Source organism: Crinia signifera, chromosome 4 (genome assembly GCF_055691185.1).
Source record: "Crinia signifera chromosome 4, ASM5569118v1, whole genome shotgun sequence".
Taxonomy (NCBI): domain Eukaryota; kingdom Metazoa; phylum Chordata; class Amphibia; order Anura; family Myobatrachidae; genus Crinia; species Crinia signifera.
Genome location: NC_139220.1, coordinates 235,305,477 through 235,323,354, shown reverse-complemented (window position 1 = coordinate 235,323,354; position 17,878 = coordinate 235,305,477). Strand labels below are relative to the sequence as shown.

The following is a 17,878-nucleotide window of genomic DNA, read 5'->3' as shown; positions in this document are numbered from 1 at the left end:
CCCTGCAGCCATCTCCCCCGTCGGGAGATGACTGCGGGAGATTGAATATCCCCCATTTACTGGACACAATCTATATCAGAGCGAAGACGAGTCCTGCAGCTAGAATATAAACCTTATTTAGTGATTAACAAGAATTATAGATAATCTATAAATAGATTTCATAATGCACTGGAGCAGATACATGAAAGTCTAGCACTGCACCCTGTTCTGCCAGTCATGCCATTACCCTCATTGCAAATTCATTTATTTGTAGAACTTAAAAGAAAAAAAAGATTTACAAGATCTACAAATACATTTGGCCTGAGGGCAAGGACAGGGCCAGCAGAACCGGGAGCATGCTGCTTCCTTATAGCCTCCCAGGTTTTTATTTGAGCATGCATGTACTGTAGTACATGGCTATCCAAAGGCCAATGCAGGGTAAGGATAGAGGAGCTATTAGCAAACCTCAGCTCAAGTGCATAGCTTACACCACAAACTAGACCCCACTTACCATGATCAACATGAGCCAATATACAGATATTCCGGATGTTGGCCGCTTTCTTTTGCAGTGCAACAATTTTTTCCAAGCTTACGAGCCTCATGGTGTTTTATCTGAAAACAAATAATCAATTTAGTTTGATGCAACATTTAATACAATCAATCAAAAACACATTGGGCCTGAATCACAGATGGACGCAGAATGCATCTATTGGCAGACATCTACTATATCTGCAATTTTATACTAGTGCTGCTACAATGCCCTTTCTGATGTACATCTATGCATCTGAATGTGGGAGGACCAAGACATGCGCTACCGTCTTTCCCCTATAATTAGACCTACCCCGATAATAAGCCCTACCCCAGATTTTGGACGCTGGTCCAAAATAAGCCCTCCCCCGAAATTAAGCCCTACCATTTTCCCAATGTTATTGTATGTGCACCATATGTGCAGTCTCCGCTCAGCCCCCGCTGACTCCCGCTGACCCCCGCTGACCCCCGCTGCCCTCCGCTCACCTCCTCTTACTCACCAGCAGCACCGCAGCTCCCGTTCCCAGGGATGCATTGCGGTAGGCGCGGCGTGACGTCACGCCGCGCCGCGCACATCACGCGGCTGAACTGGCTGGCTGCTGCTCACCACACAGCGCCATCAACGGACATCAAGTTAAACAGGTGGGGGCATGTAAAATACCGACACATTACCATAAATTATGGATCATTTGGGGGGCATTTCATAAAGGCGCAGTGTGGAATGTTTTAAAGGCGCAGTGGGGAATAAAATAAGCCCTCCCCCGAAAATAAGACCTATGGTCTTTTTTGAGGGAAAAAAAAAAATAAGACAGTGTCTTATTATCGGGGAAAGACGGTAGTAATACAGATTGGTGTATCCCAGCCCACTACATTTTTAAAATACTTCTCTGTGCATACGTCTGAAATCACAACTGCGACTACGTACGGACACCATCAGCATACATGGCTAGTGCAACTTAGGCGAACGCACAGAAAGGGGGGGGGGGGAATCACACAACTGCATCCACAATGGGCAGTGGGTGCTTCAGGCCCATTATGCTGGCCTGATCCACAAATGAAATTACAAACAACATCCAAATTATGCCAGATGTCCCCGACATATGCAATCCAACTCAATGGCTCCCACTGTCAGTAACAGATCAGAAGTTATGCAGAAGAGGTATCTCCTTCACATTATCAATTGCCATGGTTTTGACTAGCATATGGGTATGGTCACAGGTAACCACAGAGATTCTGCTGATGTGGGTGTGACAACAACTTACATAAGTGGACACAGTAAGCAGGTGGTGGAGTGCTAACAGGCATTACAGTAAAACAGATACCAGACCAGGTCTCAATTGCATACAAAAGAACTTTATTTGTATTACCTTGGCATGGACTCCAGCACAGTACTTGAGCTGCACTATTTACCTTTCCTTATCTGGAGTTAACAATGACTTCTTGCTGTTCACCCTTCTGGGGATCCATCTCTGTCGCCAGCAATATGCTGCTTCTCTCCTCGCTGCAACCTACTGGCTGAAACTGTCACTAACTGACCACACCCCCCTGGTGATGGTTTCCTGCATCACCAGGAGGCATGGCCAGATGTTTCTAAGCAGGCCAGCTGTGCAGTCATCTTATTGTCTGTCAATACGCAGTAATAACTTTGCTCTTAATGTGATGTTTTCAAAATGTTGTACTAATTTGCAGATTCAGAAAAGAGAAGCAGCTGGTTTGAGCTTGTACGGGGGGCATACATTCAGGGCTATTTATGCCTATTTTCTAAGTGATCTGTCTAGATTGCTTAGAGATTAAGCACAAATCACTTCATGGGTACACCCTACAGCGATGGGCAGTGCCAAACATTGCTAACGTCAGCTCAGATATTTAGTGAATGCACTAAGGGCCAGTTGCATCAAGCTTCAAAAAGTGATAAAATGGAGAGTGAGAGGCAACTAGCCAGTCAGCTCCCAAGTTTACCAGCATCCAAACACGGCCGACCCTCAAGCAATGCATGGATCTGATTGATGCTTTTATGTGTAAAAGTAAAAGATACAGTTAAAATGAAAGAGAAAAACAGCGTGGGGTCCCCCTTCCTCAGCATAACCAGTCCTGGGCTCTTTGAGCCAGTGCGGATTCCAAAAACACAGGGAAAAATTTACAAGGTGTACCCCTTATTTCAAGAACCACCATTCGGCTCTTGGACCAGTCCTGATTCCAAAACTACAGGAGATAAAAGATGTAGAAGTCCCATGTTTCTTTAAAGCCTGCCCAGGGCTCCACTAGTCAGTAACGAAATGCCATAGCCAGAGGGAACTTCTATATACTGTAGGTTCCTAAGGCCGTTAGGATCCATGCACACTGCAATACTAATTGCTGCATCCTTATACACCACCATCAGTTTGGTGTACGGATGGCTGAAAGACAATGTCTAGGTCGACAGTCAATAGATTGACACCACATGGTCAAAATGTCCACACAAACAATAGGTTGACATGGCAATGGTGAACACATGAAAAGGTCCACGTGGACTCATACTGGGAATGGTAAAGTGGCCCACGAAGCATGGCGAGCCACGTGATACAGTCTGTCTTGATCACAACTGTGCATTTATGTGTACACCTTGTGTAGCGCATGCACCATATGAGTCTTTATAAACCTTTGCACATGAATTCAGCTCGGAATTGGGCTCCTTGTGTGCTTCATAACCTTCTCTTAGTGCATAAGGTCCATGCTCTTCTTCAACTTCTCCACCTGCCCTACTGACCCTACCCCCAAACATCTACTGAGCACGCTCCCTCTTACCAATTCTTCTACTACTGCCCTTCTTAACCCTCAGCCTTTTTCTCTCTAGTCCTTAGTTTCTTTCTGCCATGCATGTCTTTTGTCAACCACTATTTCTCTTCCATCTACCAGTATAGATGTAGCCGCTTTCATCCAGCCCATGATGCGTATGCATGCGAGAACAACTTATCACACATGCAAATATAGTCTATGGGTGCGATTATTAAACACACACACACATCACTAATAGGTGCGGGTGTGATCAGCCTGGTTACGCCTGTACCTCCAATCATCATGTCTGTCATATTCAGCTGCCACTTTACCTTCATCAAGTCGCTAGTGGAGTGCAATAAGCTAGGCGGGTGTACATCGGTCTCAACATGCCCCACATGTAGGAGACTGGTGATGCATGCAACATGCCCCACATGTATGTACTCAGTAGGTGACCGGTGACATTGAAAGGCGTAACACCATGCATGCAACATCCAATGTGAATGCATGCATACGTATGCAATGACCACATTTAAATAAATCTGTATTACTGTATATAGCTTTTCTATAGAATACAGTATATAGTATGTCCATGGCTCAGCACAGATGGTTAAATCAAATGTCACCTGTGTTGCCATGGATATACTTAAAACATGGACCATTAGGGAGCCTTTGGACTGCGATGGGGAACCTCTGTACTAGTGTACGGGTACATCAGGTCAGATTGGGGCTGACAGGTGAGCATGTGATGTCGCCTGTACTACCTTCATCATGAACTGTACAGAAGCAGAAGTAGGAGAAACTGTGAATTGTCAGCACCTTCTCTTCAAACGTAGTGTTTGGGAAAACCGGCCCCAGCTGCAGAAAAGTTGGGGCAGTTTGGCATGAGAGCAGGAATAGGGGGAAGACAATGCCAAAGGTAAAATACAGGCAAGGCTGCTCTACAACAAAACTGGTAGCTGCTGAGAAACCACCGGCACTCACCAGTCCCTCTGAAGCCACTCATAAACATTGACAGCGCCGTCACCACTCCAACATGTGCTATTTCCCACACCCGGAACCAGGCAGCAGCGAGCACATCACGTCCTTCTCCGTGACGTCATCACGCAGCTCCGCCCTGTTGACAGACGCGCAGTCGTTGCTAGGCTACTGCCCGCTTGCCTAGTTACCAGGGGACATCTCTGACAGCGGCACCGCTTAGTGATCGCCGCACTACAGCACCGGAGACATGAAGCGCAAATGTATCTGCGAGATCTGCACCTGCGGGTAGGACATCAGCCGCCTCAGGGGGCAGCAGGGGGGCCGCATCGGGGCGGGGGGGGACACGGCATCCTGGGGTGGGGGGCTACTCTCCAGCCTGAGGAACTGCAAGTGCCAGACTTGTGGCTTCAGCGATAGCCATAGAGACACAACTAGTCCCGTGTTTAGTAGACAAGATAGGAGTACTATTTATTATCAGAATGGTATTCTATGTGTATAGGAATGTCATGCTGTGAGTGTGTATAGGAATTTACACTACCAGTCAAAAGTTTTGGAAATCCTACATTTTTCAGCTTTTATTGAGTTGTACTCTGAGTCATACTGTATGTATACCATTGAACATGAGAAATTTTGGAATCTTTTTATCAAAATTGAAACTAAATGATTGATGCATCAGAGTAGCTGATTCTTGCAAAGACCACCACTGAGTGCCTCCACTGCGTTCTTTCTACAACGCAAATCAAATATTCTTTGGGAACTTCTTCCCAACACTGTTGTACAAGTTTTCACAAATTTGTTGGACTGGTAGATTGCTTTTGGGCTATTTTGCCTTAAACATGCCCAGGAAGTAGGGACTAGTCAAAACTGGAACCGGACTGTACCCCGGAACGCCGGACCAGACTACTAAACTCTGTATTCCAGAGCTTGTGTCTGGGGGTGCCTTACGGGGGGGGGGGGGGGGGGGGGGGGGTGTCGACTCCGGAGGGTGCCTGTGATAGCTATCACAGGGGACATGGGAAAGGGTAAGATTACAGCCACCCCATATGGTCCAGAGCGTTCCATTTTTATTACATTTCCTGGGAAGTTTTATCCCCCCCCCCCCCCCCATTTTGTGTGATGAGCCATTTGACATTTAGATTCACTGGTTCATAAGACCTTCCATGCCTCTCTTCCTGCTCCCCACAGCCATGTTTGCATATTGTTAACTTGAGTTAGGGTGGAGAAGGGGGGTCAAATTATATTTTCCACAAATTCCGCCACTGACACTGGCATTGCTTTGTGGTCCAGGCAGGCCTCTATTTTATGTTGCAGAACAGCTGTAAGTTTTAGCCCATTACTTGTTCCCTGAAATAGGTACAGACTTGAATTTTACAGGCTTCGTGGCTGAATAAAAGCAGGTGAAATGCTGGTTTGAAGTCAGCCATCCACAGAACCTGTGTAATTCATGATTGTCCCAGTTTAAAGGGATAGCATGCTAAGCCTAGTGGTGCCCACATACGGTGCGATAATCGCATGTGTTTTAAACTTTTTAAGGTCCCCATACACAGTCCGCTTAACGGATCCATTTTGTACTTATATAGTACACATCGCATGCCTTATGTATGCATTGTGCATGCAATGCGATGTGATGCAATGCAATGAAAAACGAGTACAAAAAGTATGTGCAGCACTTTTTGTACTGTACGATGAGATGCGCGGGTGCGCGCATCTCAAAGTACAAAATGGACTGTATGGGGACCTTAAGTTTGAAACGCATCACGTGTAGATCACATCGCACCATGTTTCTTTTGATTTGCGATGCAATGCGCGCTCCCGCTCATCGCATATTACAAGTCAAAACAGTTTGTGCAGGAAGTACATTTTGTACTAGATCACATCGCATCGCATCTAGTTCATATCGTACACTGTTTTTAGCGTATTGCATGAGGTTTGAACTAGATGTGATGCAATCTATTACAAAACGCATCGAGGACAAAATGTACCGTATGGGCGTACCTTTAACTTTATACCATTTCAGGTTTTTGCAACATTTCAATAACAGCTAGAAAAATGGGGATGTTCTAACATTTGTGACTAGTAGTATATGGTATCCTGTTGACAAGTCGACAGTGTCTAGGTGGACAGTCACTAGGTCCACCACTATTATTTAACAGTAATTAGGTCGACACCTAAATATGGTCGACATGCACTAGGTTGGCATTAACAAAAGGTCGACACAAGCAAAAGGCCAACATGGAAATTGTCAACACAGGAAAAGATCGACATGAGTTTTTCACGATTAAAAAAAAAAAAAAAACTTGTTCTTGTTGGTATAGAGCACTTCTGGCACGCAGCGAGGCACCGTGCCCAAAGCATGGCGAGCGCAGCGGGGCACCTTGCCTGAAGCATGGCGAGCACAGTGAGCCATGCGAGGGAACGCGGTACACTTATACGGTGTCCACATTGACATAGATCCAAACCATGAAACCCTTGTGTCGACTTTTCCTGTGTCCACCATTTCCATGTTGGCCTTTGCTTGAATCAACCTTTTATTAATGTTGACCTAGTGCATGTCGACCATTCATATGTGTCGACCTAATCACTGTCAACAAATATTTGTTGACCTATAGACTTAAGTGCCAGATGGCCAGTCCGGCCCTGGTGGCCAGTATCACTACTCATAGTCCAAAGTCTAATGCCTCCAAATTACTGTCTCTAACCTCCTCTCTGGTCAGCAACCATTCAACCAACTATATAAACTATAAAATGTAAATGCATAATGCAATGTGCAGGTGATTATATAATCCTTAAGACGCACATATAATGACGTGTGAATATAGATATGCTAAGAGTATGCAGAGTATAACATTAAATATGTCATGCCTAGAAACATGCTTTTTTGGTAATTAAAAGTAGGGATGTGCACCGGCCACTTTTCGCGTTTTGAGTTTTGGGTTCTGATTACCTTCAGGTTTTGGGTTCTAATGGGTTTTGCCAAAACACCCCCTAAACGTTTTGGGTTTTGATTTGTTTTAAAAAAAAAAAGCATAAAAACTGCTAAAATCACAGAATTTGTTTTTTTTTTTTGCTCCTACGCTATTATTAACATCAATAACATTAATTTCCACTCATTTCCAGTCTATTATGCACACCTCACACCTCACAATATTGGGCAAAAGGTTGCACCGAGTTAGCTGGATAACTATGCTAAGCCACACAAGTGTGCGGCACAAACACATGGCTCATCTAGGAGTGGCACTGCAGCGGCAGACAGGATGGCAGTTTGAAAAACTAGGCCCCAAAAAGACCCCAATCTGGCTTGATCGAGTTTACCACCAGCCGAGGAGCAGGGGGCAATTGGTGCAGCAATACAATAGCTTCAAAGGGGTGGAACCTTCTGACCTTAGGCGGCGACCAGCCGAGGAGCAGTGGGCGATTGGCGCAGCAATGCAATAGCTGCAAAGGGGTGGAACCTTCTGACCACAGGCGGCGACCAGCCGAGGAGCAGTGGGCGATTGGTGCAGCAATGCAATAGCTGCAAAGGGGTGGAACCTTCTGACCACAGGTGGCGACCAGCCGAGGAGCAGTGGGCGATTGGTGCAGCACTGAGTTGGTCTGCGAGTGTGCTGTGCTGTGTATCTGTTTTTATCAGTTTAATATCCAATAAGATCACTATCTGGCTTGATCGTGTTTACCACCAGCCGAGGAGCAGTGGGCAATTCGGCAGCCTTCTGCAGACAGTGGCAGAAACGGAATAATATAGAGCATATACCCCTCTGCATTACAGTGTCTGTGAATGTGACAGTGATGTACGTGTTATCTGTGCTTAAGGTACAGTGCCCCATTAATGACACTGCAGAATGGCTTCCCAGAGACACCTGTAACACCCAATCTAAGGCAGTAGATGCACCAGCAGAGAGGTATTATATGTACGGCATTAGAATGGAATGGAACCTACTGACCAGACATAACCAGGCGATGACCAGCCAAGGAGCATTGGCGATTCGTGGAGCAATCAATGACTCTCAGCAGTGGAATTGGTCAGCTCTGTGATTATTACCACTTGAGCGCAAACAGTTGTATGTGATTAAAGACGAGTCAACTTATCTCACATATCAATGACTCTCAGTGGGATTAATGAATGGTAATGCAAGATGGAATTGTCTTTGACATAACATACGCTTTAAACCAAGGATCGAGCACAGTGGCCAGAATGTATTCCTCTGACTTTACCAGACTGACCACCCTCGTATCCTGGCAAAGCGTATGGAGGGCTTTATCCACAAGAGCGACATGCTTTGCGGAATCACACTTTAGCTCCTCCTTCACTTTCTACAGCTGCTTCTGTAACAGCCTGATCAGGGGAACTACCTGACTAATGATGTCAGTGTCGGAACTGACTTCACGTGTGGCTAGTTCAAACATCTGGAGAACCTTGCACAACACGGAAATCAGCCTCCACTGTGCTTGAGTCAGGTGCAGCCCCGCTCCTCTGCCTAAGTCGTAGGTGGCCGTGTAGGCTTGAATGGCCTTTTGCTGCTTCTCCATCCTCTGCAGCATATAGAAAGTGGAGTTCCAGCGCGTCACCACCTCTTGTTTAAGCTGATGGCAGGGCAAGTTCAGGTGTTTTTGCTGCTGCTCCAGCCTTCGGCAGGCAGTCGCAGAATGCCGAAAGTGTCCGCAAATTTTGCAGGCCACCGCAAACATCTCCTGCACGCTCCTGTCACTTCTGATGAAATGCTGCAACACCAAATTTACTGTGTGGGCACGTGCTGGAAATTGCCCATGTGTAATGCCCGCACAATGTTACTGGCGTTGTCCGACACCACAAATCCCCAGGAGAGTCAAAGGGGGATAAGCCACTGGGAGATGATTTCCCTCAGTTTCTCTAAGAGGTTGTCGGCATTGTGTCTCTTCCTCAAACCGGTGATACACAGCGTAGCCTGTCTTGGAAGGAGCTGGCGTACAGGAGATGCTGCTGCTGCGGAAGGCGATGCATTTACCCAGTGGGCTGCCACAGTCATATAGTCCTTAGTTTGCCCTCACCCACTTGTCCACCTGTCCGTAGTTAAGTGAACAGTGGGTACAGACACATTTTTCAGGGCAATGAGGACACTTTTTATGACATCCCTGTATATCCCGAGTATCGCCTGCCTAGTGCAGTGGAATCAAGACAGGATTTGGTATCGGGGACACAATACCTCCATCAACCGTCTAAATCCTACTCCACTGATGGCAGACATTGGATGCACGTCTAGCACCAACATAACTGTCAAGTCCGCAGTTATCTGCTTTGCCATAGGATGACTGCTGTTGTATTTTGTCCTCATGGCAAATGACTGTTGGACGGTCAATTGCTTAGTGAAAGACATAGCAGTCTTACGACTTCCCCTCTGGGATGATGACCGACTCCCAGCAACAGCGGCAGTAGTAGGCGTAGCACTGCAGGATCCTCCGGAGGAATCTTGGATAGAAGATGAGTCAGTCATGCTGGTGACATGGCCTGCAGGACCCCCCCCCCCCCCGATCCGGATCGAGGAGGAAATTGATGAGGAGGGAGTTGGTGGTGTGCTTTACAGGCACTTGGCTCCAACAGGAGGACCAAGGGATTTAGGTGTCCATGGACTGCTAGCCACAGTTCCTGAACTAAACACTGATTTATGAAGGGTCTTCAGGTGACGTATAAGGGAGGATGTCCCTAGGTGGGCAAGATCCTTATCCCTGCTTATTGGAGCTTTACATAAGCTACATATGGCAATACATTTGTTGTCCAGATTCAGATGAAAAAAAATTCCAGACCGTAGAGGTGGATTTATTGGTCCTCCTCTGCCTAGGCATGACGATGGGCTTTTTCATCCCATGGACAACAACTGTTTCCCCCCCTGGTGCCTCATTTAAGTAAACCACCTCAGCATCCTCCTCGTCAACTTCCTCCTCAGCGCCAGCTACATCAATATCTTCCTCTCGGTCTACAACATTGACAACTTCATTATCTAAATCAGGAACTGCACTGTGGGTGATCCTTCCAGCATATGCAGAGGGAGAGCTGAAACTGGTGGAAAGAACCACCTCTTACCATACAGCGATGGGAACATCAGGCATTGCAACCACCAACACCCTTGCACTCTCCTTGGGGGTTTGTGATAACGTATCTTCTTTAGTAGGCAGAGATGTTTGCTGTGTTTTTGAGGGGGAGTAGGAGGGCTTGCATGGTCATGTGTAGTTGAACCACCAGTCATGAATACAGGCCTGGGCGTTAACCGTTCCTTGCCACTCCATGTCGTAAATGGCACATTGCCAATTTTACGTTTCTCCTCCAATGATTTGAATTTAAAGTTTTATTGGTCCTCCTTTTACTCTACTTTGGCTTTTTGGATTTTACATGCCCCGTACTTTGACACTGGACGTTGGCCTTGGCAGACGATGTTGATGGCATATCATCGTTTATGTCATCATTACTACTTGCATTTGCAGCAGATTCAGAAGTAAGAGGAAGCGGCCCTTCATCTTTCCCTAATTGATTCTCCATCTTTTGGATCTCCATTATTTTTGTGGAGTAATGCAATATATTGCACCACAGGACAGCACCACTGTAGTGCAAGTATATACAGCAATAGATGCACCAATACAGAGGTATTTTATATATGGCAATAAATTAATTATGCCCCACCAGAAAGATATTATATATATGGTAGTGAATTAATTAGGCACCACCAGAAAGATATTATATATATACGGTAGTAAATTAATTAGGCACCACCAGAAAGATATTATATATACGGTATTAAATTAATTAGGCACCACTAGAAATAAATGATATATACGGTAGTAAATTAATTAGGCACCACCAGAAAGATATATAGTAGTAAATTAATTAGGCCCCACCAGAAAGATGTACAGTAGTAAACTAATTATGCACCACCAGAAAGATATACGGTAGTAAATGAATTAGGCCCCACCAGAAAGATGTACATAGTAAATTAATTAGGCACCACCAGAAAGATAAACGGTACTTGTGTATTATGACGGCACCCATCGCATACCACTAATTAAGGTATGCCATGGCATGCAATGGGCCCGATTTCAGCCTTCTCCCGGGCTGAGTATACAATTTTAAAATTGCATCGCATGCCATTACAATGGCATGCGATGTGACGCAATTTCCCATTGATTCCCATGTTAAATGGCACCCCACAGACCCGATTTTTAATTGTATACCCACCCTGATGGCTAATGAGTATGTTAAATGCCCCCACATTGTTAACGGCCCCCCACTATGAGCGCCAACCCGAAGCCTGGCGAGCCCGCAAGGGGCGGTGGTATGCGTCCTCCGACCTTTTTATACCCCCACTATCCACGTCGGTGTGGAGTTGATTTTATACAGTGTGGCGAGCGCAGCGAGCCACCAAGCCCGAATCGTGGTGAGCGCAGTGAGCCCCGCGAGGGGACGCGGAATACATGTGAAGTAATCCGTGTCTTGCTGCGCTCGCCACGCTTCGGCCGACGTGGATAGTTGGGGTATGAAAAGGTCGGAGGATGCGCACCGCCGCGCCTCGCGGGCTCGCTGCGCTCGCCATGCTTCGGGTTGGCGTTGATAGTGGGGTGGCGTTAACAATGGGGGGGCATTTCACATACTCATGACCCATGAGGGTGGGTATACAATTAAAAATCGGGTCTGGGGGGGCATTTAACATGGTAATAAGGCATCTGGGTGCCTGTACAATTAAAAATCGTGTGAAATCGCGTTACATCGCATGCGATCATATCGCATCGATGCGACGCAATTTTTCATTGTACAATGCCCTGCGATGGAAATCGTGGGCGCCGTGATAATACACAAGTACCAGATAAACAGTAGTAAATTAATTATGCACCACCAGAAAGATATACGGTAATAAATTAATTCTGCCCCACCAGAAATATATTATATATATATATATACGGTAGTAAATTAATTATGCACCACCAGAAAGATATTATACATACGGTAGTAATATAATTAGACACCACCAAAAAGATATTATATATACGGTAGTAAATTAATTATGCACCACCGGAAAGATATACAGTAGTAAATTTATTATGCCCCACCAGAAAGATATTATATATATATACGGTAGTAAATGAATTATGCACCACCAGAAAGATAAACGGTAGTAAATTTATTATGCACCTAAAGATGGTTGACAGCCATCAGGTCGACGCTGTTGGGTTGACATACTGGAAGGTCGACAGGTGTCTAGGTCTATATGCCTCAAGGTTGACAGATGTCTAGGTCGACAGATGTCTAGGTCGACACATGCGTTAGTCAACATGGGTTAGGTCGACAATCAAAAGGTCAACAGGGGGGCTGTCACTGTTTTTTTTACCTGAATGTCAACCTAGTCGGCATGGAGTTGTAAGTGCACCGTGTCCCCTCGCTAAGCCTGCTGCACTCGCCATGCTTCGGGCTCAGTGCCTTGCTACGCTATTATTTTCTCCCACCACCCTAGTGGATGGTAAGGCAATACTGAAATACTGCCTGTCGGCACATGGTGGCTCAAAAAACAGTAAAAACCTCATGTCAACCTTTTGACTGTCAACCTAACCTATGTCGACCTAACGCATGTGTAGACCTAGACACCCCTCGACCTTGTCCCATGTTAGGTCAACATGGGTTAGGTCAACAGTCAAAAGGTCGACATGGTTTTTTTTTGAGCCAACATGTGCCGACAGGCGGTATTTCATGCCCTACCATCCACTATGTTGACATAGACACCTGTGGACCTTGTCCCATGTTGACCTAGACATCTCTCGCCCTTGAGCCATGTCGACCTAGACACCTGTCAACCTTCCAGTATGTCAACCCAACGGTGTCGACCTAATGACTGTCGACCATCATTAGGTTGACCCAATGATCCCATTCCGCACAGACTATCTGGCGGATAGAGATAAGAACACGATCTCTCCTAGATACTATTAATACGGTACTTATGTAGTATCTGGGCGTCCGATTTTGTGATTGTATGCCTTACCTTAAGGCATACAATCAGATGCGATGCGATGCGATTCAATGCGATTTTGCATAGGATTCAATGTTAAGAAGGTCCTGTTCATTTCCCCACTATCCAAGTGGGCATAGAGTTGATTTTATATAGCGTGGCGAGCGCAGCGAGCCACCGTGCCCGAAGCGTGGCGAACGGACGCATATTTCTTAAAAAGTATTCTGTGTCCCCTCGCGGGGCTTGCTACGCTCGCCACGCTTCGGGCTCGGTGGCTCGCTACGCTCGCCACAGGTTTATATCCAACTCCATGCCCACTTGGATAGTGGGGAAAGGAAAAGGACCCCCTTTTCCCATTGAATTCTATGTTAAAATGGACTCAGACCATTTTAACATTGAATCCTATGGAAGAATCTTGACCATCGCATCGCATACGATTTGGTCACATGCGATGCGATGCGATCCGATTTCTAAATCGGACGCCCAGATACTACATAAGTACCATTAATACTCCTATGGTGATATATTGCTGCCTAGTGACCAGTGTGGCTCACTGGAAAGTACTGCACATCTGACTGGCAGCTTATACTTTTGTGCCATTGGTAGGTATAGTGTAGTCTGTGTATATTGGGAAGTTGCCTAGGAGTGCACTTGGGTGTGTCTGATGTGCTGTACTGTACATATTACTAAGTAAGTATTACTAAGGAAAACATATACACAGAGACCGTTGTAATGTCATATGATGACTGACAACAGTTCTCATTACACCATACCAAATTACATATACTACTGTAACATTTAATCAGACACCTATTTACAAAACAAGTTTTCAGTGTCCCTGACAATAAGCATTCCTCTTCACATCAGGTTGAAATCATTTTTTAGTGCCATTTTTTTATTGAGGTGTTTCCAAGCGGATGTGGCTGAGATGCCGGCGTCATTATATTTAATACCGGCATCTCAACTGCCATCAGAACTTTTTAGCCGGAACTTCAAAAAGGATCAGGATGCCAACGCCGGAATGCCAACAGCTGGCATCTCGATCGGTAAGTATGCGGGGTAGGCTGAAGCACAGTTAGGAAAGGGGGGAGGGGGGTAGGAGGTTTAGGTACTAGTGGGGTAACTTAGTGTTAGGCTGCAGGGGAGGGGGGGTAGGCTGCTGGGAGAGGGGGTTAGGTTTAGGCACTTGGTGGAGGGGTTACGTTACTAACAGAGTTCTTGTTGCGATTCTCTGTATCGGCGTGCTGGGGCTGGTTATTTGACCGCCTGCATCCTGACCAATGAGATACTGTATATATCCCAAGGCAAAGTTACTGTGCATGTGAGGCCACTGGCTCACGCATGTAAATAAAAACTTGCATAGAAAGTTGGTAATATATAAGCTTATAGGCCATCTAAACATGGTGTTTGAAATGGCCACTGTTGTATGGCATTTTGGGGGCATGGCCATGTGTCATGCCCAGTTCTCCTCACAGTGGAGGCTTGCCACAGCCCAGAACACTGGTACTTTTCCGTCCGGCGGCTGCTGGCTTCTGTACCCTCATACCTCCCAACTGTCACGATTCCGTCGGGACAGTCCCGATTTTCGGGTCCTGTCCCGACGTCCCACCCGCGGCAGGCATTGTCCCGCTGCGGGGGGGTGGCAGTTGGGAGACCCCCCAATGTAGTAGAATAGACGCTGTGCGCATGCGCACAGCGTCTATTCTCGTATGAAAATGAGGTCGCGGCTAATTAGCATAAGCCGCGCCCTCATTTGCATACGCCACGCCCCCTTTTCGGGCGCCGCGCGAGTGTCCCTACTTCTTCATATGAAAAGTTGGGAGGTATGTACCCTGCTGGTGACTGATCATCCTGTGGAGCGCTGATGTTACATCTGTACATGTCCTGCAGTGCCACCGTGTGATTGTCTATGGCAAGCTTTTCTACGTTAACCCATATGTACGTCAACATATTATAAGTAAATATTTGTACGCATTCTGCTGATTTGTGCGCTTAATTTATCTTTTCTTCACATATATATATGTCTAGTGTCTGTGTGTCTCTGAAACTCTGCCATCTGTTGGCAGCGGTGAAACTACATCTCTTTATCTCTCTCACAGAGGCAACTCTTTAAAGCTTTTGGTTTGTGCGGGATTACTAATATTATATATGAAAGTAAAAATTAGTAAAATAAACTTCATGCTAACAATGTCCAGCAGAGGTCATCATACACTGTAGCTTCTTTCTACAACACACAAATTTGGTGCACTGTTAAATTGAAACTACCCAATATAAGGGCTTGTGTTAGTGCCTGACACAAGCTGAATAAATGATACTGTATACTGTATCCATGATAACTATAGTGATAGGTGATCAGCCCATGGACCAGATTTCACTGTAGTATTAAACATATGTAAGCAAAATTATGTTTAAACAGTTATTAATAAGAAGTGTACCAAGCATCTAATCAGCAACAAGGTAAAGCTGCTAGTATGCTATTGCCCAGCTTATTACACAGGGGGGGTTTGGGGGTACTCTGATGCATATCTGCTGATGATTTTCTTTTTTTGTGCAATCAATTTTTATTAAAGAAAATCACAATACATCTCAGAAATGAAACAATGCAATGTAATGCACTCAAGTGAACAATAAAGACAAATACAGGCGTTGGGTGCTGAGTCCGTCTTTCAGGGTATGATGTGGAAGTATTCAACAATCAAACATTGACAATGTAATTAGTACCCATAATAAGATGTACCGGTTATAAAAGGAAGTAGAATGTCAAAAAGAAAGTAAAGAAAAGAAGGGAGGAGGGGGGGTGGGGGAGGGAGGAGATTTGCACCCAGGGATCTCTACGACTCCTGCTGATGATTTTCTGTCTGCCCGCGGCCAGATCAGTGGCAAACGCAGGATTCTCAGAAGGGGGTTTCCAGAGGGGCGGAGCAAAGCACAGAGATGGACACTTAGGTGACCCAGTATATGCCGGGTCAGTTAAAGTATTATAGATAGACCAAATGTATATAAATAATAATAATAATAATAATAATAATAATAAAAAATATATCTATATACACACACACATATATACATATATATATATATATATATATATATATATATATATATATATACATACAGGGGCGTCAACAGCAGTGTAGACCCCTGGGCATAGCAATGTATTGGGGCCACTACTGATCCTCCAGCGGTAGGGGTGGGGGAAGCTTTCATGTCCCGCGGGTGGTAGGGGGTATTATATCAACTGCTCAGCATGTAGCGCCTGGATCAGTAATTTCCATTAATTACCCCTTTACTGCACAGATGGTGGGAGATGGGGTGGGAGAAGGGGGCACTGGGCTGAATGAAGGGGACCTGATACATAACTTCCAGGGTGGTAGAGGATGTTTAATATGCAGAGGAGGGGTGTATAGTGGAGTGGGCTCATTATTCATAATTTTCTGGTGGGAGGACAGCTTGCTTGACTGCAGATATCTCCAGTTCCCAGAAATACATTTATTAGATTTTAATGGATTTAAAAACTAGAGAGCCCCACCTACTAATGGTACTGGGGACTAGGTCATCAGAGTTCAGGAGGCAGAGTAATCTGCCCACAAGTATATAATACTACATACCAGGTGTGTGGAGCTGGAGCAGTAACCAGCTGCTGGAAGGCTGATATCTCTGGTTCTGGGAACAGTAGAGACAAGCTCCTAGTGTCCACCAATGGTGGAGAGTCCCAGCTTTTGGAATAAACCCTCAGAGAAACTCTGAGTCAGACAGAAACAAGAAGAGTAAGGTCTTTGGCGCTAGGGACCAGGTGTTGTATCTTGCTCCCCTGCAGCCACCGCAAAAGAGGATCGCCACCCTCTAAAAACAAAATACACAAGAAAGAAATTGCAGGGCGCTCAAGGGTGAACAAGAATTTGGACAATTTATTAAAAAACAAAACAAAACACGATATTAAAACAACAAATACACAATCATACAATGCATTAAAAATCACATAAATGGTGCACCATTAAATCTAGCTCTGGGGGTTATTCATGGCCAGAAGTTGGAGATTGGTTCCTCAAATTTAGAGGTATTTGAGTCCCAGTATAGTAACTGAATTTATTGGCAAATGTCCAGATTTGCTTAAGGTTCTCAAATGAGGGCTATAGTAAAAATAAAGGACCAATGTCAAATGGCGCTGTTCTGTTAGTGCCCGTGCATGCGGAGGGCAAGGACTTCTGTCTGGTAGCTGGGTAACAGTGTCCGTCCTGCCTCCACTTGGTGTTGGTTGCACGGCACAATATAATAAACACAGTCAATGCTAAAAGTATGTGCGCCGCAGCGCTATCTCACCCCTCTCGTGCCGCTCGGCTTTCTCCACTGTGTTCGCACAGACGCATTGTATGATTGTGTATCTGAGTCAGACAGAACCTGAAATATCTGACTGGGAAGAGCAATTAACAGGCTTGGATAGGGACCACTGCTTTGAAGTAAGATATCTCCGGTTCCCAATTTTTTAAATTCTTGTACCCATGGAAAGAGGGGACCCTCAGCTTTCAGCCTAGGGCCCTTAGACTCCTGGTGGGGTTTCTGGGTACCCAGAAACCCCCCCTGCGTGCGCTACTGCAGATGCTTACTACATTATAATATACAAGTCTGCCTGTGTACACTAAAAATCTGTGCGATGGTTCAGGAGACTCCTCACTTTT

The 17,878-nt window shown here is 45.5% G+C and overlaps 2 protein-coding genes across 3 annotated transcripts in view; one reads left to right on the top strand and one right to left on the bottom strand.

Annotated features, from left to right (window-relative positions):
- Window positions 1-4,395, bottom strand: part of EFL1 (elongation factor like GTPase 1) — a 233,292-nt gene extending 228,897 nt beyond the window's left edge. Inside the window, exons 1-2 of the mRNA XM_083184020.1 lie at window positions 4,246-4,395; window positions 491-591 (exon numbers count right to left, since the gene is read on the bottom strand). Of these exons, the coding sequence (XP_083040146.1) occupies window positions 491-581 (91 nt within the window). The 5' untranslated portion in view covers window positions 582-591; window positions 4,246-4,395. The remainder of the gene's footprint in view (window positions 1-490; window positions 592-4,245) is intronic.
- SAXO2 (stabilizer of axonemal microtubules 2) overlaps window positions 4,386-17,878 on the top strand; it is a 29,217-nt gene continuing 15,724 nt past the window's right edge. For both annotated transcript variants that reach the window (XM_083184023.1, XM_083184022.1), the window contains exon 1: window positions 4,386-4,527. In XM_083184023.1, the coding sequence (XP_083040149.1) occupies window positions 4,490-4,527 (38 nt within the window). In that variant the 5' untranslated portion in view covers window positions 4,386-4,489. The remainder of the gene's footprint in view (window positions 4,528-17,878) is intronic.